Below are 18,878 nucleotides of genomic sequence, written 5' to 3'. Positions count from 1 at the left end.
AAATGTGGCCCTTGATAATTTTTTCAAAGACCTTCCCCAGGATAGAAGTGAGGCTGACTGGCCTGTAGTTGCCAGGCTCTTCCTTCCTCCCCTTCTTGAAAATAGGGACCACATTGGCCCTTTTCCAGTCCTCAGGGACTTGGCCTGAGCACCAGGAGTCCTCAAACAGCCTGGCCAATGGCTCCACAATGACACCAGCCAGTTCCCTCAGCACCCGCGGATGAAGGTCATCCGGGCCCACCGACTTGGACACATCTAAGCCCTCCAGGTAATCCTGAACTAGGTCTGAACTAACAGCTGGGGGACTCGCATCCTCCCTGGGCCTCTCTACGCTATCACCCGAGAGCACCCCATTGTCAGCAGACAGGAACACGGAGGCAAAGAACTTGTTGAAGAGTTCTGCCTTCTCTTGTACTGCGGCAGCGCACCATGTAACAATATATCTGGACCCCAGAGGCAAACCAGCAGCAGCAGAAAGGAGGAGTCCTAAGGAGCAACAGGAAGTCAGGAGGAGGAGACAGGACGAGGAAGGGCGTTACAGAGGCTGGGAGAGAACAGCAGGCCCTGTAACAGCTATGTAAGAAACTGCTATAATAAAGACCCTGTTTATATTAAGTAGGGAGCTGTTCCTTGATTACCCAGACAGGCTCACATGAAACACACTGTCTGGAGGAGCCCTGCCCCCTTTTGTTAAAGCTGGAAGGTATGGACTGAATGAGGCAGGGGGTTGCAGGAAGAGATAAGAGGGTATCAGGTGGAGAGGAAGAACTGGATCCTATGTCAGGCTTTTCCAGACTTCCCACGTGATTCTGGGCAAGTTACTTAAATCAGACTTCTCAGAAGTAAGCACTAATTGTGTGTTCCTCATTTTCCTGATGCCCAACATGAGCCCTATGGGTCTGATTACCAGAAATGCTTGGGCATTCACTGCTGTAGCTGAAGCCAATGGGTGCTGGACCATATGTAGTGCTGTGTGATCCTTAGCCCTCCAGATCCAAGGTGCTTCAGACAGGGCACCCAAACTAATGGGTACTTTTGCCCTCAATCTTTCTGGGCTTCAACTCCCATCTGTGAAATGGAAATAATGCCACTTCTGAATCTCACTGAAGTGTTGTGGAAAGACTTTCATTACAGTTCATCAGGCCTTCAGATGCTCTTGGGATGAGCACTACAGAAAAGCCCAAGACGAAATCAATGAGTCTGTGTGCAGAACAGGGTTTGGATAGTGCACAGAGCCCATAAAGTGAACAGTGGAGAAAACAAAAATACAGAACAGCCACTCATTAAATTACCTGGGTACATCCTGTGTGCTCAGTGAATTGGGGTCCTATGGACACATTGCATGCGTTTATGAAAGTTGAGACTATCATGACGCACCCATACAAGAGGCTAGACTAAAGCAGAACATGCAGTTCTGGCATCTCCTACTCCAGAGCACAGGACGTGGCAATCTTAATAAAAGGTATTTTAACATAAGCTTTAGTGCACACACACCATGTACTCTTCAGGGTGTGTACACACAATCTTCATACCTGCATAAAATCTAGTCACACAGATTGAAAATGTTAAATAATTATTAATCTATGAGCATCTATATTAATATTCTAAATACAGTACAATTCAGCTACACTGATCATGGTTAGAAGGTACAAAATAGGTATGCTCCAACATTAATTTAAAATGTACTGATACATATATTTGAATATTAATACCCCAAAATAAACACAGACATGCATTTATAGACATTGATTTACATTACTTCATATATATTTAAAAATGTACACATATGTTAGAAATAAATATCATATATGTGTATACTTTTTGGTATAAAATTTGCTTGCTTATTAATTGTGCTAGCGTAAAAATCTCTTATCTATATACGTTTATGTTACTAATACACACCTATTAATACAGCAGTCTACATAGTTTGAGTGTATACACTTTTTAATGGTAAAGCATTTAAATTTCATGTTAAAGTATAGATACTACATTTATTGTAAACATTCCCAAAGTAGCTGAATTGTGCAACATTAATGGTAGGTCACTACATTTTTAAATGTATTGTTCATCCAAATGCATACAGGTATGCATATATTTCATACATACGCACACTACAGATTGCATAAAACCCTCCCAATTGATCTGTTATTGCATCTAATGTTACATCTAACATTAATCAGTATTATGCACATTTATTCATACCATATACATTCATATATTTAAAATGCCTCATGCTACATGTATCATATAATGTATATTGTTCAATGCATCTACATAGGTGTATATTTGTATTAAGATGTATGTTGGTTATTTGTATTGTTGAATAGCACTTAGGAAGCAGTGACTGGGCTTTTAAAAGTTTCCTCTCTCTCTCTCCACCCTTCCTAAATTCAGGCTAGGCACTGGACTACATGACCTATAGACGTCCCTTCACCCCTACTTCTCTATGATTCTATGAATTTCACCCAGTTCATGCAAGCCCCTGAAACACTTGCACTACATCCACATTCTCAAAAACAAATGAAGTGTGACAGTGTTTGTAGGAACATGGCCTTAGACTGCAAACTGTTCATGGTGCAGCAAGGCTGAGATGTTTAGCTAAGCGGCAAGGAAATACAAAGAGCCATAAGACTACAGGGTTCCAGTGTACATCTCTGCGACACCACCACATGCATCACTTCTTCTGGGACCAGTGCAAGAACACAGCAAAGCCGACTTTCTGAAACAAGCCCTATGTTCTTGTCACCTCCAAGGAATTCCAGCCCCATCAACAAGGGCACATTTAGAGGCTATCCATGTCCCCCAGCTTTGAAGCAGGTTGCAATTCCTCCCCTGGTACCCCTCCTCCTCCCCTTTGCAATTGTTTGAGTGGAGATAGTCTCCACATTCAGGTCAGTTCTTGGATTTCATAAGCACCTAAGATTTGCCATATGGGGTCAGTGTACAGGTCCATCCAGCCCAGTATTCTGTCTCTTAGTGGCAGAGAGTAAATGCCAAAATGAAGAGCATTTATGCAGAGCTTGTCTCCACTAATCTACCCCCCCTGCCCCTTTCCCCCTGCTGCTTCCAGCATTCAGAGGACAAGAAAGTCCTAGTTGGGAAGCTGCACCCCTATCATGTTTCATACCCACAGATGGATATTTCCTACATGAATCTGTCCAACCCTCTTTGGAGCTGGTTAAATGACCAGCCTTTATAGCACCCTGCAACAATGAGTTCCAGCACCTAATTACACACAGTGTGGAAAAAAACTTCTTTGCTTTGTTTTCCATCTGCTCCCTAATCACTTCCTTGTATGACCCCTAGTTCTAATATGGTGAAAGAAGATAAACAGTAAATCCCTATGGATGTTCTCCATGCTATTCATGCTTTTAGATTTCTTGTCGAAGATCTCTTATTTCATCCTGCTGGTGACCAGGGGAATTTAGAAGTGAACCTGGTCTTTTGTTCACTGAGACACACAGAGGGCACTGAGACATTCAGGCCCCTGCTCTAACCCATGGTGCTTTATATAACATTCACCTGTTGGGTCAGGGGCCAGGGGATTGAGCCTGCCTGCAGGAGTCTGAGGAGCCTGCCTGCAGCTGAGGAGCTGCCCCTCTCCTCCAGCCTCATTCCCAACTCTCAGCTCAGGGGCTGTCTGCAGGAAGGGAGGGGAAAAGGGGAGGGGGAGCGAGCTGCTGGCTGGAGTTTGCCTGGCCTGAAGTGGGGCAGGGAAAGCTGGGAGGTGGGGAGGCTCCGATCCGCCCACTCCCCCCTCCAGCTCAAGCTGGCCAATCCCCAGCCCACAGCTCGCTTTCCCTCCCCATTCTCTCCTGCTGACAGCCCTGATTGTGCCTCAAATTAATCCTAGGGAACACACATTCCCTAAGGAGCTCCAAAGTGAAGCACCTTCATTTGATGAGGGTTAATTTGTCACATGACTAGCCACTTTAAAAGCAGTTTGCAGCTATTCACATATGTCACAGCACAGCTATAGAGTGCCTTCAGGGGGCTGATTGCACGAGAAATGTAACTTCTGTCTATGGTCAGGGTATATGGGCTGGCAAGGACAGGCATGAGAGTCTCTCTCACCCACATCACAGGGGAAGAGACCAAATGTGGAAAAGGACTCAGGCTGCCAGTTGTAGAGAGTCCTTGTCAGCTTCTCCCATGGGAGAGTGCTTTTTGCCTTGTCCTTCCTGGGTTGGAGGAGCAGGGAGGGTGGCTGAAGAAGGAATCCAGTTTAAACCTTCATACTCTCTGCTTCCTTCAGTCACAGCTCAGAATGTGGGATTGTGTTTGCTCTGGGTTTTTTTTGTCTCATTGCTCTTCTGGCTTTCATCAAACTCCAGAGCTTCAAGCCAGCCCACTTAGTATGACTGGGCCGCTCAGATCATCACCTCACAGGCATTTCTATTTGGACTTTCACATGAGCCGATAAACAACAAGGGCCAGATTTTCCAGGACCTGATTCCCACTCCTAATAAAGACAAGGCAATCCAAAAACCTCAGCACCTAAACTCAGTACAGGGAATGGGACAGGTGAATACTGTTATGGTGAAGATTGCTCAAGACAGCCATGGGATCCAGACAACCACAGGCCTTATAAAATTATTGGGTGTGGCCCTTTGGGCTCAACAGAAGGAGAACAGTACCCTTTATGAGTGAAATGAGTTGTACATAATGGGGACCACAGTCCTAGGACTAAGCCAGGCAGCAGGTAAGAGCTACGTTCGGGAGATTAAAAGGGGCTTCCCTGACTGCAAGCTCACCAGCTGGGATAATAGTTGCAGACTGTATGGGAGGGAGCAAGAGGCACTTGTGAGTATGACCATGAGGCCAAACAGAGAGAGAAAACTTCTGGGGCACAGAACTCATGGAAGTAGCAGATCTGGGAATATCTGAGCAAGGGAATTCCCTGCTGTTGTCGGCTTCTGCTTGGTTCAAGAAAATGGGACTTTGTGCACATTCCTTATAAATAAACAATTTTACACAGAGAATAAACCCTACATGTCCACAAAGAAACATTGGTATGAAGTTCCAAATTTTGCCTAAATGCTTAGGCCAAAGGGTCAACAATATCAAACTAACAAACTGCATTAGCTGAACCAAGATGCTTCCTAGCAGATGTACAAGTGACAGTAACAAACAGTTGCAGTTATAACAGCTCCAACACCTTGATCTATGATTTTCTGAAACATTCCTTTTTTAGGAGAAAGGTTTCCAGGCATGGAAAGGTAAGTGAACTTTTAAAGGAAAGCTAAAGGAGAATGTGAGTCATTTTGAATTCGGAGGAGCAAAGAAAAACACGAAACTAAACTCCAACCTCCTAAAAATATATCATACATTTTTCCAACCAACAGTCACAACTCAGAAACAGAAAGATTTTGAAGTCTGCAATGCTCTGAAGGTCACAATAGATCATATGTGGAACCAAACTGATGACAAAGTTGGAAGATGTGGAAAAATTATTTCTGGGTATGGGCATCTCTAAAGCAGTTATTCTGTAACATCTCTGGCACATCCAGGGTGCACAATGCTATCCTAATGACATGAAAAACTCACTATTCTGAAACCAGGCTGAGAAATATTTATGCTCTTAAGTGATGATAGAAAAAAAACCACAGAGTTGCTTTCTTCCAACACTGGACAAGGAGCTCTAATAGAATAAAGTGAAAAGCAAAACTGCCCTCTGCTTCATTGTAAACCTTCTTCCTGGAAGCATCTGAGGTCTCCCTTGCCTAGCTGTGGGCAACATAGACAGGAAGACAAGTGTTCTTCTCTTACCCACAGCACATTGCCCAGTGTATCGTGGGTGCACAGCCCTGGCCTCAATTCTTCACTGTTCTGTGCTGGATGTTGCCACTCACACCAAAGAGGAGTGGGTATACATGTTACCACTTTGGTAACACCTGGTAACATTTCACACCCACTTTGTACTGGTGTAAATAACTATCTGAGCTGCAAGGCAGGGGAGAATCAGGCCCTACACAAACAGCACAAAGCTTTCACAGCACACCCAGGTCTCTAATCCTTTTCATTACTGACAATGGGATGTACAACTCTTGCAGTTGCACTTTCAGTGGCATCAATTGGGGCAGCATCTGCTGCCATCACTCCTAGCCTGTTGCTGTTGGCTCAGGGCAGTGGTTCTCAGTGGTTTCAGGGTCAGGTCAGCCCTCCACAACTTTTCTGAATGTGATAGCACCCCTCATTGAGAACCACTGCCATGCTTAACTTAGCTTAGTAGTTCTCAACCAGGTGCTCCTGCACAGGGTAAAACTGCCTCACATCCAAACTGGGAATGGCAGTGGCATGCATGATGGGCGGGAAAGCCAGCCTGTGCTGCAGCCCCTTCTGACCGGATCCTGCACCTCCTGGGCACAGAGGTACATGGAATAGGTGGAAGCTTCCTGTGTCCCTTTTTTCCGTGAGGATTGAGAATGGGGGCGCACTTGGGGAAGGGCTGCTGCCTGAGCCAGCTTCTGTCAGCTTTGGGGTTATCAAAGAAACCTAATGCAGGAGGAGTATGCACACGTCTCAGCCCTGCATATGGGACAGTTTTACCTGGCTGCAGCAGCAGCACCTCTATCGCAGCACCCCAGGGGGTGTGTCAGGGCACCCTGGGGTGCCCTACCACCCCTGCTGAGGAACACTACCCTATGTACTCCCCCCTCCTTGGACGTGTCCTATACATGCACTGAGGGTACAGGGATCACAGCCCACGGTGGAAGGGCCACATGGAGTTATAGGGGATTGACTCTCTATAGCTGGGTGGGGTAAGGGTACATGGGAAATATACTGGACCTGAGGTTTTGTAGGAGACTAGTCAGTTCTGAGCCATTGATCCCAAATCTTAGCCTTCCAAAGAGCAGCTGTGGCCCCATAGCTTTGGGGAGGAGGGAAGACAAACTGTGCCTGCAGGAGTAGTGGTAGGCCAGCTAGCCAGCAACCAGACCAAAAGAGCATGTGGCGTTTCCCTCATTGGTAGGTCCCAAGGACAATGGGCCTTATTCACTGCATGATGGAAAAAGAATGGCCCTAATGATGCAAGCACAGCTTTGAATGGAGCTGCAGGACACAGGAAGACTTTGGGCCCCTGTCTGTGCTCCAAACTAATACAGGCCTGCCACTGAGTCTCAGTGCAACGTGGTTTGCTTAAATCCCCGCCTAGCATCACTGCTCCTGGAAGGGACGTGTGGCTACACCACACTATCTGCACAGAACAATGCTCTGTGTGTGGAGCAGCATTTGTATGGGATGAAGAACTAGTTCCCTCCCTGGAGGGCGTTTCAAACACTCACTTAAGCTGATACCACTGCAATCAAGATAAACCTGGACTGCTCACAACACAAGCTGATGAGGGTTCAGGCTGATTCCACCTGTGCACAAGTACATACAACAAGCCAATAGATGGGGAAAGGACACAGAATACAGTTCACTGCCTGGAAATATATTTAAAGGGAAGCATCACATCATCTAGTCTCCATAATAACTTGACTAGCAGTGCTAGATTTTAAATATATTCTGTACAACTGAGGACAAGATCCACAGAGCAGACAATCCACAAGACAGGAAGTATTTCAGAATATAGAGAAGATGGACAGTGCTTCCTCAGAAATCCTCAGAGCATTATTCCCAGTCCTGGCACTAAGCTGCTGTTTGATCCTGTGCAAGCCACTTTCCTTCTCTGAGTTTCTGTTGTTCCCTTCCTGGTCCAGTCAGACTGCAAGCTCCTTGGGGCAAGCACTATGACTGTGTGTCTATACAATTCTCTGATCTTGGAAGAGAAATCCAAGCGTCACTCTAACACAAGCAGTGCTATGAATCTGCCTTGGAACTTATGGGTAGAATTTGGTCCTCTTGGCTCTGGGCTCCTGAGAAATGTGTTTCCTACCAGGGGTTGAAATAAGGACAAACCCCCAAGGAGTGCATCCTGGTGGGCTGCAAAGCTGTGTCACCCCTGACCTCAGGTCTGAACCATGGAGAGGCAGTGTCATGGGAAGGGATACAGGGGAGAGGTCAGACTCTGTATGTCGTCACCATCGAGGTCTGAGAAACCAAGGGCAAGGGAAAGACCTGACCGCATGGTTGATCCAGCCCCGGAAGGAGCAGGCTGGGGAAGATGTTGATCTCCAGACACCCTCCTGGTGCTAAATGAGTCAGCAATGCTTGTCTGTGGTGTTCATGAGACCCCCAGAGACTTACTTCCTCAGAATACTGACTCTGACAGTGACCACAGACTAAAATACCTGCTAGCATCTCTGCTGTGTCCTGTCATGGAGTGTGGGGAGGGGACCCCTTCCTGATCTCGAGTGATCTGCTGAGATCCTGAGGCATGAGATCAGCTTCTTCCCTAGCATCCTGCCTAAGGTCATACTGACTGGTAGACAGGAGCTGTATTGAGAGTACCTTCCCATCCTCCTGCCCTGCTTCTCCACATTTTGGATGCTCTCACTCCAGGGTGAGTCATTCCAAACCAGCCCACAATGAGAAAGCAAGGGGGTGTTAGGACAACAGGTCAGCCAGTTGACTGGGGACTGGGGCTCTGACCCTCCTCTCTAAGCTACGTGTATGAAGGCATGTAGGAAGCAGACTCTGTGTTTGGAACCGCAAACAGAACCAGCTAGGCAGGCCACAGGTGAGCCATGGGCGGACAGCAGAGGTGCAGATTGGTGGGAAAATAATGGCTACTGCCCCCAGCTTCCAGTAGTACACTGGAAATGAGAAGGCTGAGCTGGGTTCAAGGGGCTGAGCAGCCTATGGAGGGAGAAGCATGCAGGAGAGTTGGGGGCACAGGTACTATATGCTGAATATATATCCTGCTTCTAGCAAAGTCCAGGAGTGGGTAGGGATTATAGAGGGTTACATAGTACATACATATAGCAGGGGTATGCACAAAGGAGGAGCAGGTATAGACAAGTTAGAGAGCAAGTTAAAGAGAAAACACAGCTTGGGAGGGCTGGGGCTGCACACAAGGCACAAGATTTGGTGCTAGATATATGTGTGGGGGCTAATTGGGTATGAGCAGCAGGGACTCTATGTGTTCCTATACATTTGCAGGGAGGCTGCTCCAATGCACTGTAATTACAGCGTGTTGGAGCAGACTTGATTAATCGAGTCTGCTGGAGCATGGTAATTACTGCACTCCAGCAGACTCCAGTGTCACATGTATCAGGGTCCCTGCACTGAAAAACGGCAGCAAGGTGCTTTAAATCAAAGCTGGTTCAATGTGCTTTAGTTCAAAGTACCCCACTGCCATTTTTTAGTGCAGGCATGCTGATACATGTGCTCTTCAGGGCACTTGCAATTGCAGAAGACTGGAAACAGTGATCCAGGTGGGCCCAGGTTATAGTCCTGTGCTCCTAAGGGCTGGGCATAGTGTGTGCGGAAGAGAGGAAGAGACGTGTGATGTCAAAGACAAAGCCTGGCAACCTGGGCTTGGCTGAGCTGTACAGGAGATCTAAGTTATAAGTGAAGCTGGAGGGCAGGGCCTGGGCATCTGAGTTCTGGCTGTGGAGCATGCTGAGGAAAAGACTAGTGTGGGGAGGGCCAGCTGAGGGCAAGATGTGTAGGGGGTCCATTTCCCCTGGATGATGGTTCTACCCCAGGACCCCCAGCATTATAACTCAGCTGTCTTTAGGCCACAGGGTGTGGACTCCATCATTCCCTGTGCAGAAATGCTTCCTCCTCTTACCCTCACTGCACAGTACTGGCTCTCCATGGATCTGGGCATAGCAGTAGCAAAGTCTCTGAGAACTTCCTTCGGTTATGGACTGCTTCCCTGAACCTTCAGCAAGATAGCCACCCGAAGTCAGGGGTAAGGGCCCTGTACCAAGCCACCAGGCTGCCTGTCCCCCAATGGCAGGCACCTCTGAGTTCCAGAGAAAATTCCAGGATTGGATTTGCCAAGCAGAGCTGACAGCCCACGGCGCACTGACTCAGGGTCCCAGGGCAACACTTACCTGAGCGCCAGCTCTGGGACAGCCGATGGTGGAAGCTCCGGCTGGCACTCTTGGCCATGAGCTCCGCCAGATCTTCGAAGTTGAGGATGAACATAATGACAGACCCCTCCTCGTTCTTCACTGGAACCACGTCCACCAGGCACCGCAAGCACGATGCTGCCATGGGAAAGAGAGAAGAGGTCAGACTGTGCCCGGGGGAGGGCACCTACAGGCCCTGTGAGCCCTGTGCTTGGGTCTACCACATGCTCAAGAGCATGAGACCCCTGGGGAGATTTGGGGTGACATCCCATATGGTGCAGCTAGTGAGAAACATTCTGGGCTCTAGGAAGGTGGCTGTGATGCTAGCAGTGCCTCTCTGTCTTCCTCCAGTGGCTGAAACATGGAGAGAGGTTTGTGAGTCTGCCCCTGGCTCTAAGGCAGCAGATTCCAAGCAGCAGACGTCCCAGAGTCAGTCCTGAAGATGGTCCAGGACTTCCATCTCTGAGACAGTTAAAACAAGCTCCTACCTAGGGGCGACCCCACAGGCTGCTGTGACAGAAGGGCAATGACTGTGACACCCTAGTCACAAGGCTAGCTCTGGACTGGTATGGGGTACAGTGACCTGACTTTGAGTACTCAGTGCCCAGAGAGTAATATACCTGCTGTTGGCTGGGAAGGGTGACTGAGGGATAGAGACCTGGGATCAGGGACCTGGAGGGGCATGGTCATTGTCCTGCTTGCCTACCTGTTATCTACAGTGTTGCTCTATTTCTGCTGCATGAGGCTTGCCCCACTCAAACCAAAGCAGGCAATGTGCATGACAGACTACTCCCTGCCAATGCTCAGGGGATTGGCAAGGGCTAGATGAGGGGCTACAGTTTTCAGCCAGGCCAGGGGATTCTCAGTGACTTGGGCACTCAGAACTAGGTTGGCCCTTTGTCCCAAGCACCACTCTGGCCTTTGTCCCACTCTCCAAACTGAAACCTCCTGAGGTCTCCAAGAGTCTGGGATTCCTCCTCTTTCCCAGTACCAGGCGGAAAGGGAGGAGCAGAGGCAGTCATTCTGGAGATCACTGGTTCGGTACCTGGAGTGAGTTCACATGGCAGTTATAAGGGGCATCACTGGCAAGGGCCTCTGGCTTTCAGCCTAGAGCAGGAGCATTCTGTGGGGACTGCAGTGGCTCCCCAGAGACCCCACCGGATGCAGTTTCCTGCTGCATGACCAGTGTGCCCCCCACTGTGCAAATTGACCCCATCCCCCAATGCTGCTAACATTGTGCTCGTGATTTCCCACTGCCCGCACCGCTGCAGTGTGAGCAGAACCCTTCCTCCTCTCCCCAGTTCTGCCACATGAATCTTCCTGTTGCCACCATCATGTGGGCATTCCCCCCTGCCCCATCATGTGAGCCCCTGCTGCTGCCATGACTATGCATGTGATCCCCCACCTGCTGCTGCTGCTACTCAAGTAGCCCAAGCCCCACACCCAAGCCCCTGAACTGGTGGTGTTGCACAGGCAGCAAGCTCACTGAGCCTCCTGCCACACTGCCCTGCCCAGAAACCCTGGCCACTGCCACTGCAGCAGCTGGAGCAATGGAATCAGCAGTAGCCACAGAGGAACCCAGGGGCTGCACCTTAACCTCTCATGGGCTTAATGCAGCCCACTGGCTGCCAACTTGACAGTTCTGCCTTAGAACTACATATGTGCATTGCTGTGCTTGAACCAAGAGCCTGGGCTCCTTGGCCAGGCCTGTAATGGACTCAAATTGATTGTGGGTCAGGCACCTGTGGCACTCACCAGTCACATCTACCCTCCAAGTTGTCTTTGTCCCCCTGTGCACTGTACACCACTGGGGGGGAAGCCATCCGGTCACAAGGTAATATCCCCTGGGGCTGGGGATTCTTGGCAAGCCCCTTGGGCACCCAGCCATTAATCCCTGAGGTTTGTTCCTTTGAGTAATTAATTGTGACCTGATAGCAATGGGATCAGAGCAGCGGGACCGCACATGAAGAGACTTGCTTTCCACCCGTGGCTCACTGTACCTCTGGGGGCTCCTGCGGTCTTGTGCTGGCTCAGTATGCCCAACAGAGCAAATGCAGAGGCAAGAATGCCCAAGTCATCTGGATCCCATGACACATGGATGTGAATGACTGAGAGGATTTGGGTCCAGGTGGGCCTCAGCACAGTGTCCACTAGCATTATCAACCACCCCTGCAGCTTTGCCCCACAGGCCCCACAACTTCACCACTCCCTGCAGCTCCCCTGCACTGAGCAGTCCCAGAGACCCCTACACCTGCCCCTCTTCCCACCCCGTGTCACTCACCAGCTTCCCAAAGAACCTCCCAACACATTCTCTTCTTTCCATCCATTAACCCTTCCCAGACCCCCACTCCACACCCTTCCCAAGGGACACCACATCCTCTTACAGAACAGAGCTCCTGGTTCAATAAGGTCAGTCCCTGTTATCACAGACATCTCATTACAGAATCCCTTAATTCAACTGATCTAGCTCCATCCAAAGAGCAAGCATGGGCCTTGCCCCCAAGGCCACTGTAGGGACACTTTAGGGAGGCTGCTCCCAGACCTCTCTCCTCTGGTGGGTAGAGTCCTCCTTCTCATTCCCAGCCTAAATCCATTTGTGGCCAGCTCAAACCCCTTTGTTACTGTGCGAGCATTGTCCTTTACCTTAAATAGCTCTTCTCTCTCTCTGGTGTTTGCCTCAATGTATTTATAGAGAGTTATCACATCCCCTCTCAGCTAACACTCTACTGGGATAAACAAGCCAAGTGCCTTTCTGCTCCTCTCCTAGCACAGGCTCTCTAGTCCTTGCTTAGTCCAGCAGCTCTGCACCTGGACCAGCTGGAGCTCTTCTCTCTTGAACCCAGGTGACCAGAACTGTACACTGGATTCCAGATGAGCTCTCAACAGTGCCTTGTGCATTATTACAGCTGGAATGTATCACTTGATATATCCTAGCATAGCATTTGCCTTTTTCACAGCTGCATCACACTGAGTGTTCTCATTATGACTGGCTAATGCCCTCAGGTCTTTCTCCTCTTATGCTTTTTCTAATTCATGAGGTCCCAGCTTCCAGTACTTTGCATTAAGCTCCCTGCTATTTCTATTACTACAATCCTCAAGGACATCCTTCTCTCCCTCTATGATGTTCTGATCTTCCCCTGTACTGACAATGCCTCTCAATGTGTTTGATCACAAAAGTTCATTATTATATACCTACAGTTTGTGCCATGGTCACTGATAAAAATATTAAATAACAACTGTCCCAAGACAGAGCCTTGAGGCACTTCACCACACACCTCCATCCAGCCTGATAATTCCCTTTTCAGCATAATCAGCTGTCATCTCCCTTGCACCCAGTTCCTTACCTCCCTGACAACTGTGGTGTTCATCTTGTACATTTCTGCTCTCCCTGCACTCACCTGCCACTCCTCAGTCTCTAGTTCCAGCATTTCCTAGAGTCTGGCAATATGCCCACTCCTCAAGCTTTTGTAAGCTTTGAACAGTGGTAACCTCACTAGCCTCTATGCCCAGGGCCTCACTTCTTCCCCCCCACCTCCCAAACCATCATCCCCTCTAGTCAGCAGCCTCAGGTTAGCAGAGTAAACAGAAGTACCCTCTGAGCTCCCCCAAATCATGACACATGCTGGCCTCCTTGCATGGTTATGAGTAGAGACTAAGTAGATATAAGCAGCTACTCTCCAGTGGGTGCAGACAAAGCCTTTTACTGTGTTGGTGGCCCAAGAGAGGACAACTCTTCCAGGATGGTGCAGCAAAAGGGGGATAGTGAGTGGCTGAAATAGTGCTCAGTCTTGCCTCGGTTCAACACCCCAACAGCATCCTGGCCACACACCAGCCAAGTAGGCAATTTTTGCAAGCACTCAGCAATGAGCAGGATCAATGTCTACAACAAAGTCAATTGGGCCAAGACACTCTGGAGAGATGAATGCATCAGATATTTTTAGAGGGGCTGGGATGGATTATGAGCTGATTTTACAATGGTAAGTCTGACCAGAACTGGTCATTCTCTTCTCCTAGAGCCACAGTTCTTCCCACCCTAGCTCTTGTCCCAAGCACAATAATGTACTCTGGACCTCTCTCATTAAAGAACAGGAGCATAATTCACACCAGTCCATGTGCCTTCACAGACTACTGGCCTTGTCAAGCAAACCTGGTATTGCTCTTTGATGAGGTTATAACTCTGGCTGATGAAAAGCATCTAGACGGACATCATGCCCTGAGGCATCTGCAAGGAGCTGGATTCAATCCTGCCTGACACTGTGATTAAGGAGCTAATACTAAACAGACTTCATGGGGGGAAAAGCCAGTCAGGATTTCTGTGATAAGCCATGCTCTTGGGAAAGCAGGGCACTCCAGCCAAGCCAGGATATTTTTCAGGATGTACAGGTTTCTGCCAGAGGTTTGAGGTCCAAGGACAGAGGGGGCATCTTTAAAGTGACCAGAGACAGAGGAATCCAAGGCCTGGCCTCGTCAAACTCAAGAGAGATGGATTGCCATAATTCCATCTCACAGTCAAAAAGTTTGTGTGGCCAGATCAGCAGCAATAGCAAGGTCCTGGCCCTCTGGACCTTTTCTTCACAGGCACTAGGACCCTGGAACCCTTCCCAATGTAAGGCCAAGTGAAGTTTGATCCACTCCCAGACTGACCTCCACCTTTCCTACTACCATTTATCTTCATAACCTGTTACACAAAACAACCTCCTTCAGTCCGTTCCCCACCCCCTTGCAGTCTCTCACCCTTTGTAGACATCCAGAAACCACCCAGCCGAGTCTCATTACTGGACAGGGAAACTGGGCCCCCTGCTGAAAAGCACCAGCAGGAAAGGTAGCTGGTCCCACCCAGGTGAAACTGGCCCACCTCCAGTTAGAGAGCCAACCAGCCTGTGACAAAGATGCTCTTATTCCAGTGAAGGATGGAAACAAGTTTTGAAACTTTGCGCACTTGAACAGTCAGCTATACCATATTGGCACACATGAAACAAATTAAAGACTGGCTGGTTGATAGATCATCATAGTCAAGTGGGAGCTGTACAAAAGGTCCCACTGAGATCTGTTCTCCACACTACAATGATTTTTGTCAGTGCTTGAGAAAACGAATATGTGCTACAGAACTCAGAACATGGGAGAGTCAAGGACTTGGAAATCTGGCTATAAAATGTGCCTCTTAAGGAAGTCTCTAAATAAACTCAGAGGGTTATTTTTTTCAGGACAGTAATTTTATATTAATTTATTTTTAACTGCCAGTTGAAGTGTTGGTAATTAATAACTCTGGAAGAAATATGAAGCTCAGGTGTAGTCATCTAACCTCATTACACACTGCTTATAAATCGGCTAATGGCTAATTGCCATGCAAGTACTATGGCAACTCTGGGCACTGGTTTAAATGGGATCCTAGGCTGAAATCTTCCCAGCTGAACAAAAGAGTGCTCTGTCAATTGGAAGAGTTTGGCATTCAGGTGTTATGAGCTTGTTCCTTCTCAAGAGCAAGAGGACCTGGCTTGCACATTTACACAGGGGAAGGAGGAGGTGTGGGCTGTCCTCTTTTCCTTCTATGCTCATCTGTGTGTGTGGGAAGGGCACTTCCTGCGGGGTGGCTGTTCCCTTCTGCATAAATGAGGTAGGAGGGGGCAGGGCCTTGCACCCCTCTCCCACACAATGGCTGTCAGGGGAGTAATCCTGCCATGAGAAGTGGAATGGGCAGGAAGGGCGTGGCTGAATGGGAGGTCTCTTGTTTCTTGGTTCAGTCTATTTCTGAAGTGGTCCACCCTGAACTGCATTTTGCCTGCGGCTCATAAGTGATAGTATGCTCCAGCCCCTAGTCAGTGACTGTCATTAGCATTTACCATCCTGTGCAAACATCTCAAAGCCCAACACAAGCCTGCAGACACCCCTGCAATGGAACTAATCTGCATTCACCTCAGACCCTGACTCAGGCTGTTCAAGACCTCCAGGGCAGCTGTAAAGACAGACCTAAGATCCACCTGTTGAAATAATGAGTCTAAAGTAACCAGTATAAATCACTGTGGCTGGCCATCAATGAATGTGTTCAGGTTCCATCCAGGAGTCTGGACACACATAAAAGTGTCAGTACATTTTATGCATGGGGAAATTGAGGTACAATGGGTGTAATGGCTTGTAAATGTCCCAGGAAAGTCCATTTCAGAGCCTGAAGTAGAAAGGAGATCTCCAGATCTTTCTGTCTGTCAGCTACTAGATGAAAATGTAGTAATTGCTCTAGTTTATAGCCCCCAGGGTTAGCAGCATTTACAGGGTTTAATCCTAGAGGGCTGCAATATTTGAATGCATAAATCAGCCAGACTCTTTTCCAACCCAGGCTAATAAGGAGCTGCATGCAACAGAGCTTCATTTTTCTACCTAACCAGACAGTGGCTGTATGATCAGGATTTAACAAGCCAGGGGCTCTGGGGAGAACAAATTCCTTTGCTGAAGGAACACACACAGGTTTAATAACAGTGGCATTTGACAGGATGCATTCATCTGACTCCCAGACTGGGTAACTGCACTGCCTGTGTCATGGGCAAATGGCCTGCTTGTAAACACAATGGCAGCATTCAACAGAGTCTGAGCAACAAAGTGACCCAGATTTGGCTGATTTAAGTGTTATTTAGGAAACAGCCCTGATCACAGATGTGAGGCCTTGTATCATGTCGTGTTATTTTCACTCTAGTTCAAAGCAGCAGGGAGCCTTCCAAAAATGCCTATCAAAGAATTTGGTATCACAGCAGAGAGACCAATACTGCTGCTTTGCCAGGTAATGCAGAAGCAGGCACGTAGCAGGCAGTCCTCGACTTAAGATGTTTCGAGCTGCAACAAATGGCACTTACGACGTTTATAAACTGACACCCTGTTTCGACTTTCTGATGTCAGTTTAGACTTTATGATGCTTGATCCGATGCAATGCCACACCAGCAAACAAGTTCATTGCGTCACCCATCTCCTTGGAGAACATCTGTCCAAACTTCCTTGGACACTTTCTTTAAGAAAGAAGACAAGACTTCAGAAAAACCTGCAGCTAAGGCTTCTGAGAAGACTCCAGCCAAGAACCCTTCAAAAAGTCCAACAAAGTCACTTCAAAGAAGTCCTTCCAAATCTATACGATTGCTATTTACAATATAAATACATTCATGTAGCTATATTACTCATATATAATTGAATGAGTACAAAATACTGGGTTATTTTTGGTGAAAATAGGGTATCAGGCCTTGGTTCAGGAACCAATCCACCCATTTATAACATTGTTCCTAAGGGAAAATTGGTTCTGAGTTATGATGTTTTAACTTAAGACGCGGTTTTCAGGAACCAATTGTGTCGTAAGTCTGAGAACTGCATGTACCTGACAAATATGTTAGTTTATGTGTACTAATTTACAAATATTAAGCACGTGCTAGGGTCACATGAAATGTCAATGGAATTGCATGTCAATACGTAATCTGCTAAACACAAAAGGTAATTATATGCCAAGGCACTGTGAAGATGTTTCATAATTAGCTGCTAAGCAATGACAGGCTGAAACAACAGGAAGCTATGGCTAGGGACAACATGAAAGTGCACTGACAGAGCATACTTCTCTCTGAGATGGCACTTGATGCACTTAAAGCAATCCTAGATCTGATTGCTCCTGAGCAGAGCACACAATTAAGTTCTCCTTTAGAACAGAAGGAACTATGCAGTAAATCCTGGTGCTGGATGAGCCCTGAAAGGTGTCATGGCTAATTAGGGTAAATGTACAAACTATGTTTTTTTACCACTGAGTCAGAACTATGCCCCAGTATGGTGCTGTCTGCTAGACAAGTTACTTTTTGGATAAGCTGTCAAACACAGGGCCTGAGCGCTTAGGCTCATTAATACGGGTGAGATAACATTGCCGTTTATTTTCTAGGGGTCCTGTGTCCCTTTCTACACAATACAGGGTGGGGTTTGTTAAGCACAATAATGTGCTGGCCAAAGTCGACAAAAATAAATTACACTTTACTTCTCTAAAAACAAAGAGATACAGGACTCTTCATCACTTCCTGGAGAGCTAAAGCTGCTGTACAGCACACTGTTAAGTAGCTACCCTGTTAAGCAGTTCCCACCCCAAGCTGCATTTTGATTTGTGTTATACAGGCACAATCCATAAAGCTCCTGGAGACCCTCTAAGAGGAGAGCTGCTGTATTAGTGTAGACTGTTAGCATGATGAGAGAGGGATGCGCTAGGCACACATTACAGCATTCTGCAGGCACTTTTCATCATGTCCCTGCCCTGGAATGGAAAATCCCACTGTCCTGCTAGCTCCAGTAGGAGAGTTGTCCTGTCTGTGCCATTTGTGAGTTGGCAGAGCATGAAAAAATCTGCAGCAATCTTTTCCTAGACTTAAGATGGAATTGGGGTGGGGCAGGGAGGAGAGATACAGAAGTTGTCTGCTTCTAGCTCTCATCTGGACAAGGCTCTGTGGAAAATAACCCAAACATTCTCCAAAGCAATTGGTTCCTGGGTTCCTTATCTTGCTCCTGTGCTTTGTGATTAACAGGCCAGCAGTTTGCAAATAAGGAGGATTAGCACATCAGCAGGCACTAGGACTTGCTGATGTTCCTATCTGGAGCTCCATTCTCTGGCAGAGTCAGTGCTCCCGAAGACTTTCCTCTGAGCTGCTGGGGAAGGGAAGGGAAGGGAGGGGACAGAGGGAACAGTTGTCTTTGTGTGTACAATTTTAAATGGCTCAGGCTCCTGTAATCAGGAGCAGATGGCCTGTATTGCAGAACTTCAAAATCAGTCCTGACGTCAGTTACGCGCTCACACAAAGGAAGGGGGAAGAAATAGACACAGTCAAATCCCTTTAAAGACCCAGACAGCTGGGAGATATACACACACACACACTATATATACACCCCCCCCCCCCCCCCCACACCCACCAA

The 18,878-nt window shown here is 47.7% G+C and overlaps 1 protein-coding gene across 2 annotated transcripts in view; it reads right to left on the bottom strand.

Annotated features, from left to right (window-relative positions):
• KCNH6 (potassium voltage-gated channel subfamily H member 6) overlaps window positions 1-18,878 on the bottom strand; it is a 173,343-nt gene that overhangs the window by 77,874 nt on the left and 76,591 nt on the right. For both annotated transcript variants that reach the window (XM_019523602.1, XM_019523603.1), the window contains exon 3: window positions 9,948-10,103. In XM_019523602.1, coding sequence (XP_019379147.1) covers window positions 9,948-10,103 — 156 coding nt within the window. The remainder of the gene's footprint in view (window positions 1-9,947; window positions 10,104-18,878) is intronic.

This window comes from Gavialis gangeticus, unplaced genomic scaffold (assembly GCF_001723915.1).
Source record: "Gavialis gangeticus isolate Ggan-Ray unplaced genomic scaffold, GavGan_comp1, whole genome shotgun sequence".
NCBI lineage: Eukaryota > Metazoa > Chordata > Crocodylia > Gavialidae > Gavialis > Gavialis gangeticus.
Note: the sequence above shows the minus strand (reverse complement) of the source record. Positions and strands in the feature narration are given on the sequence as shown.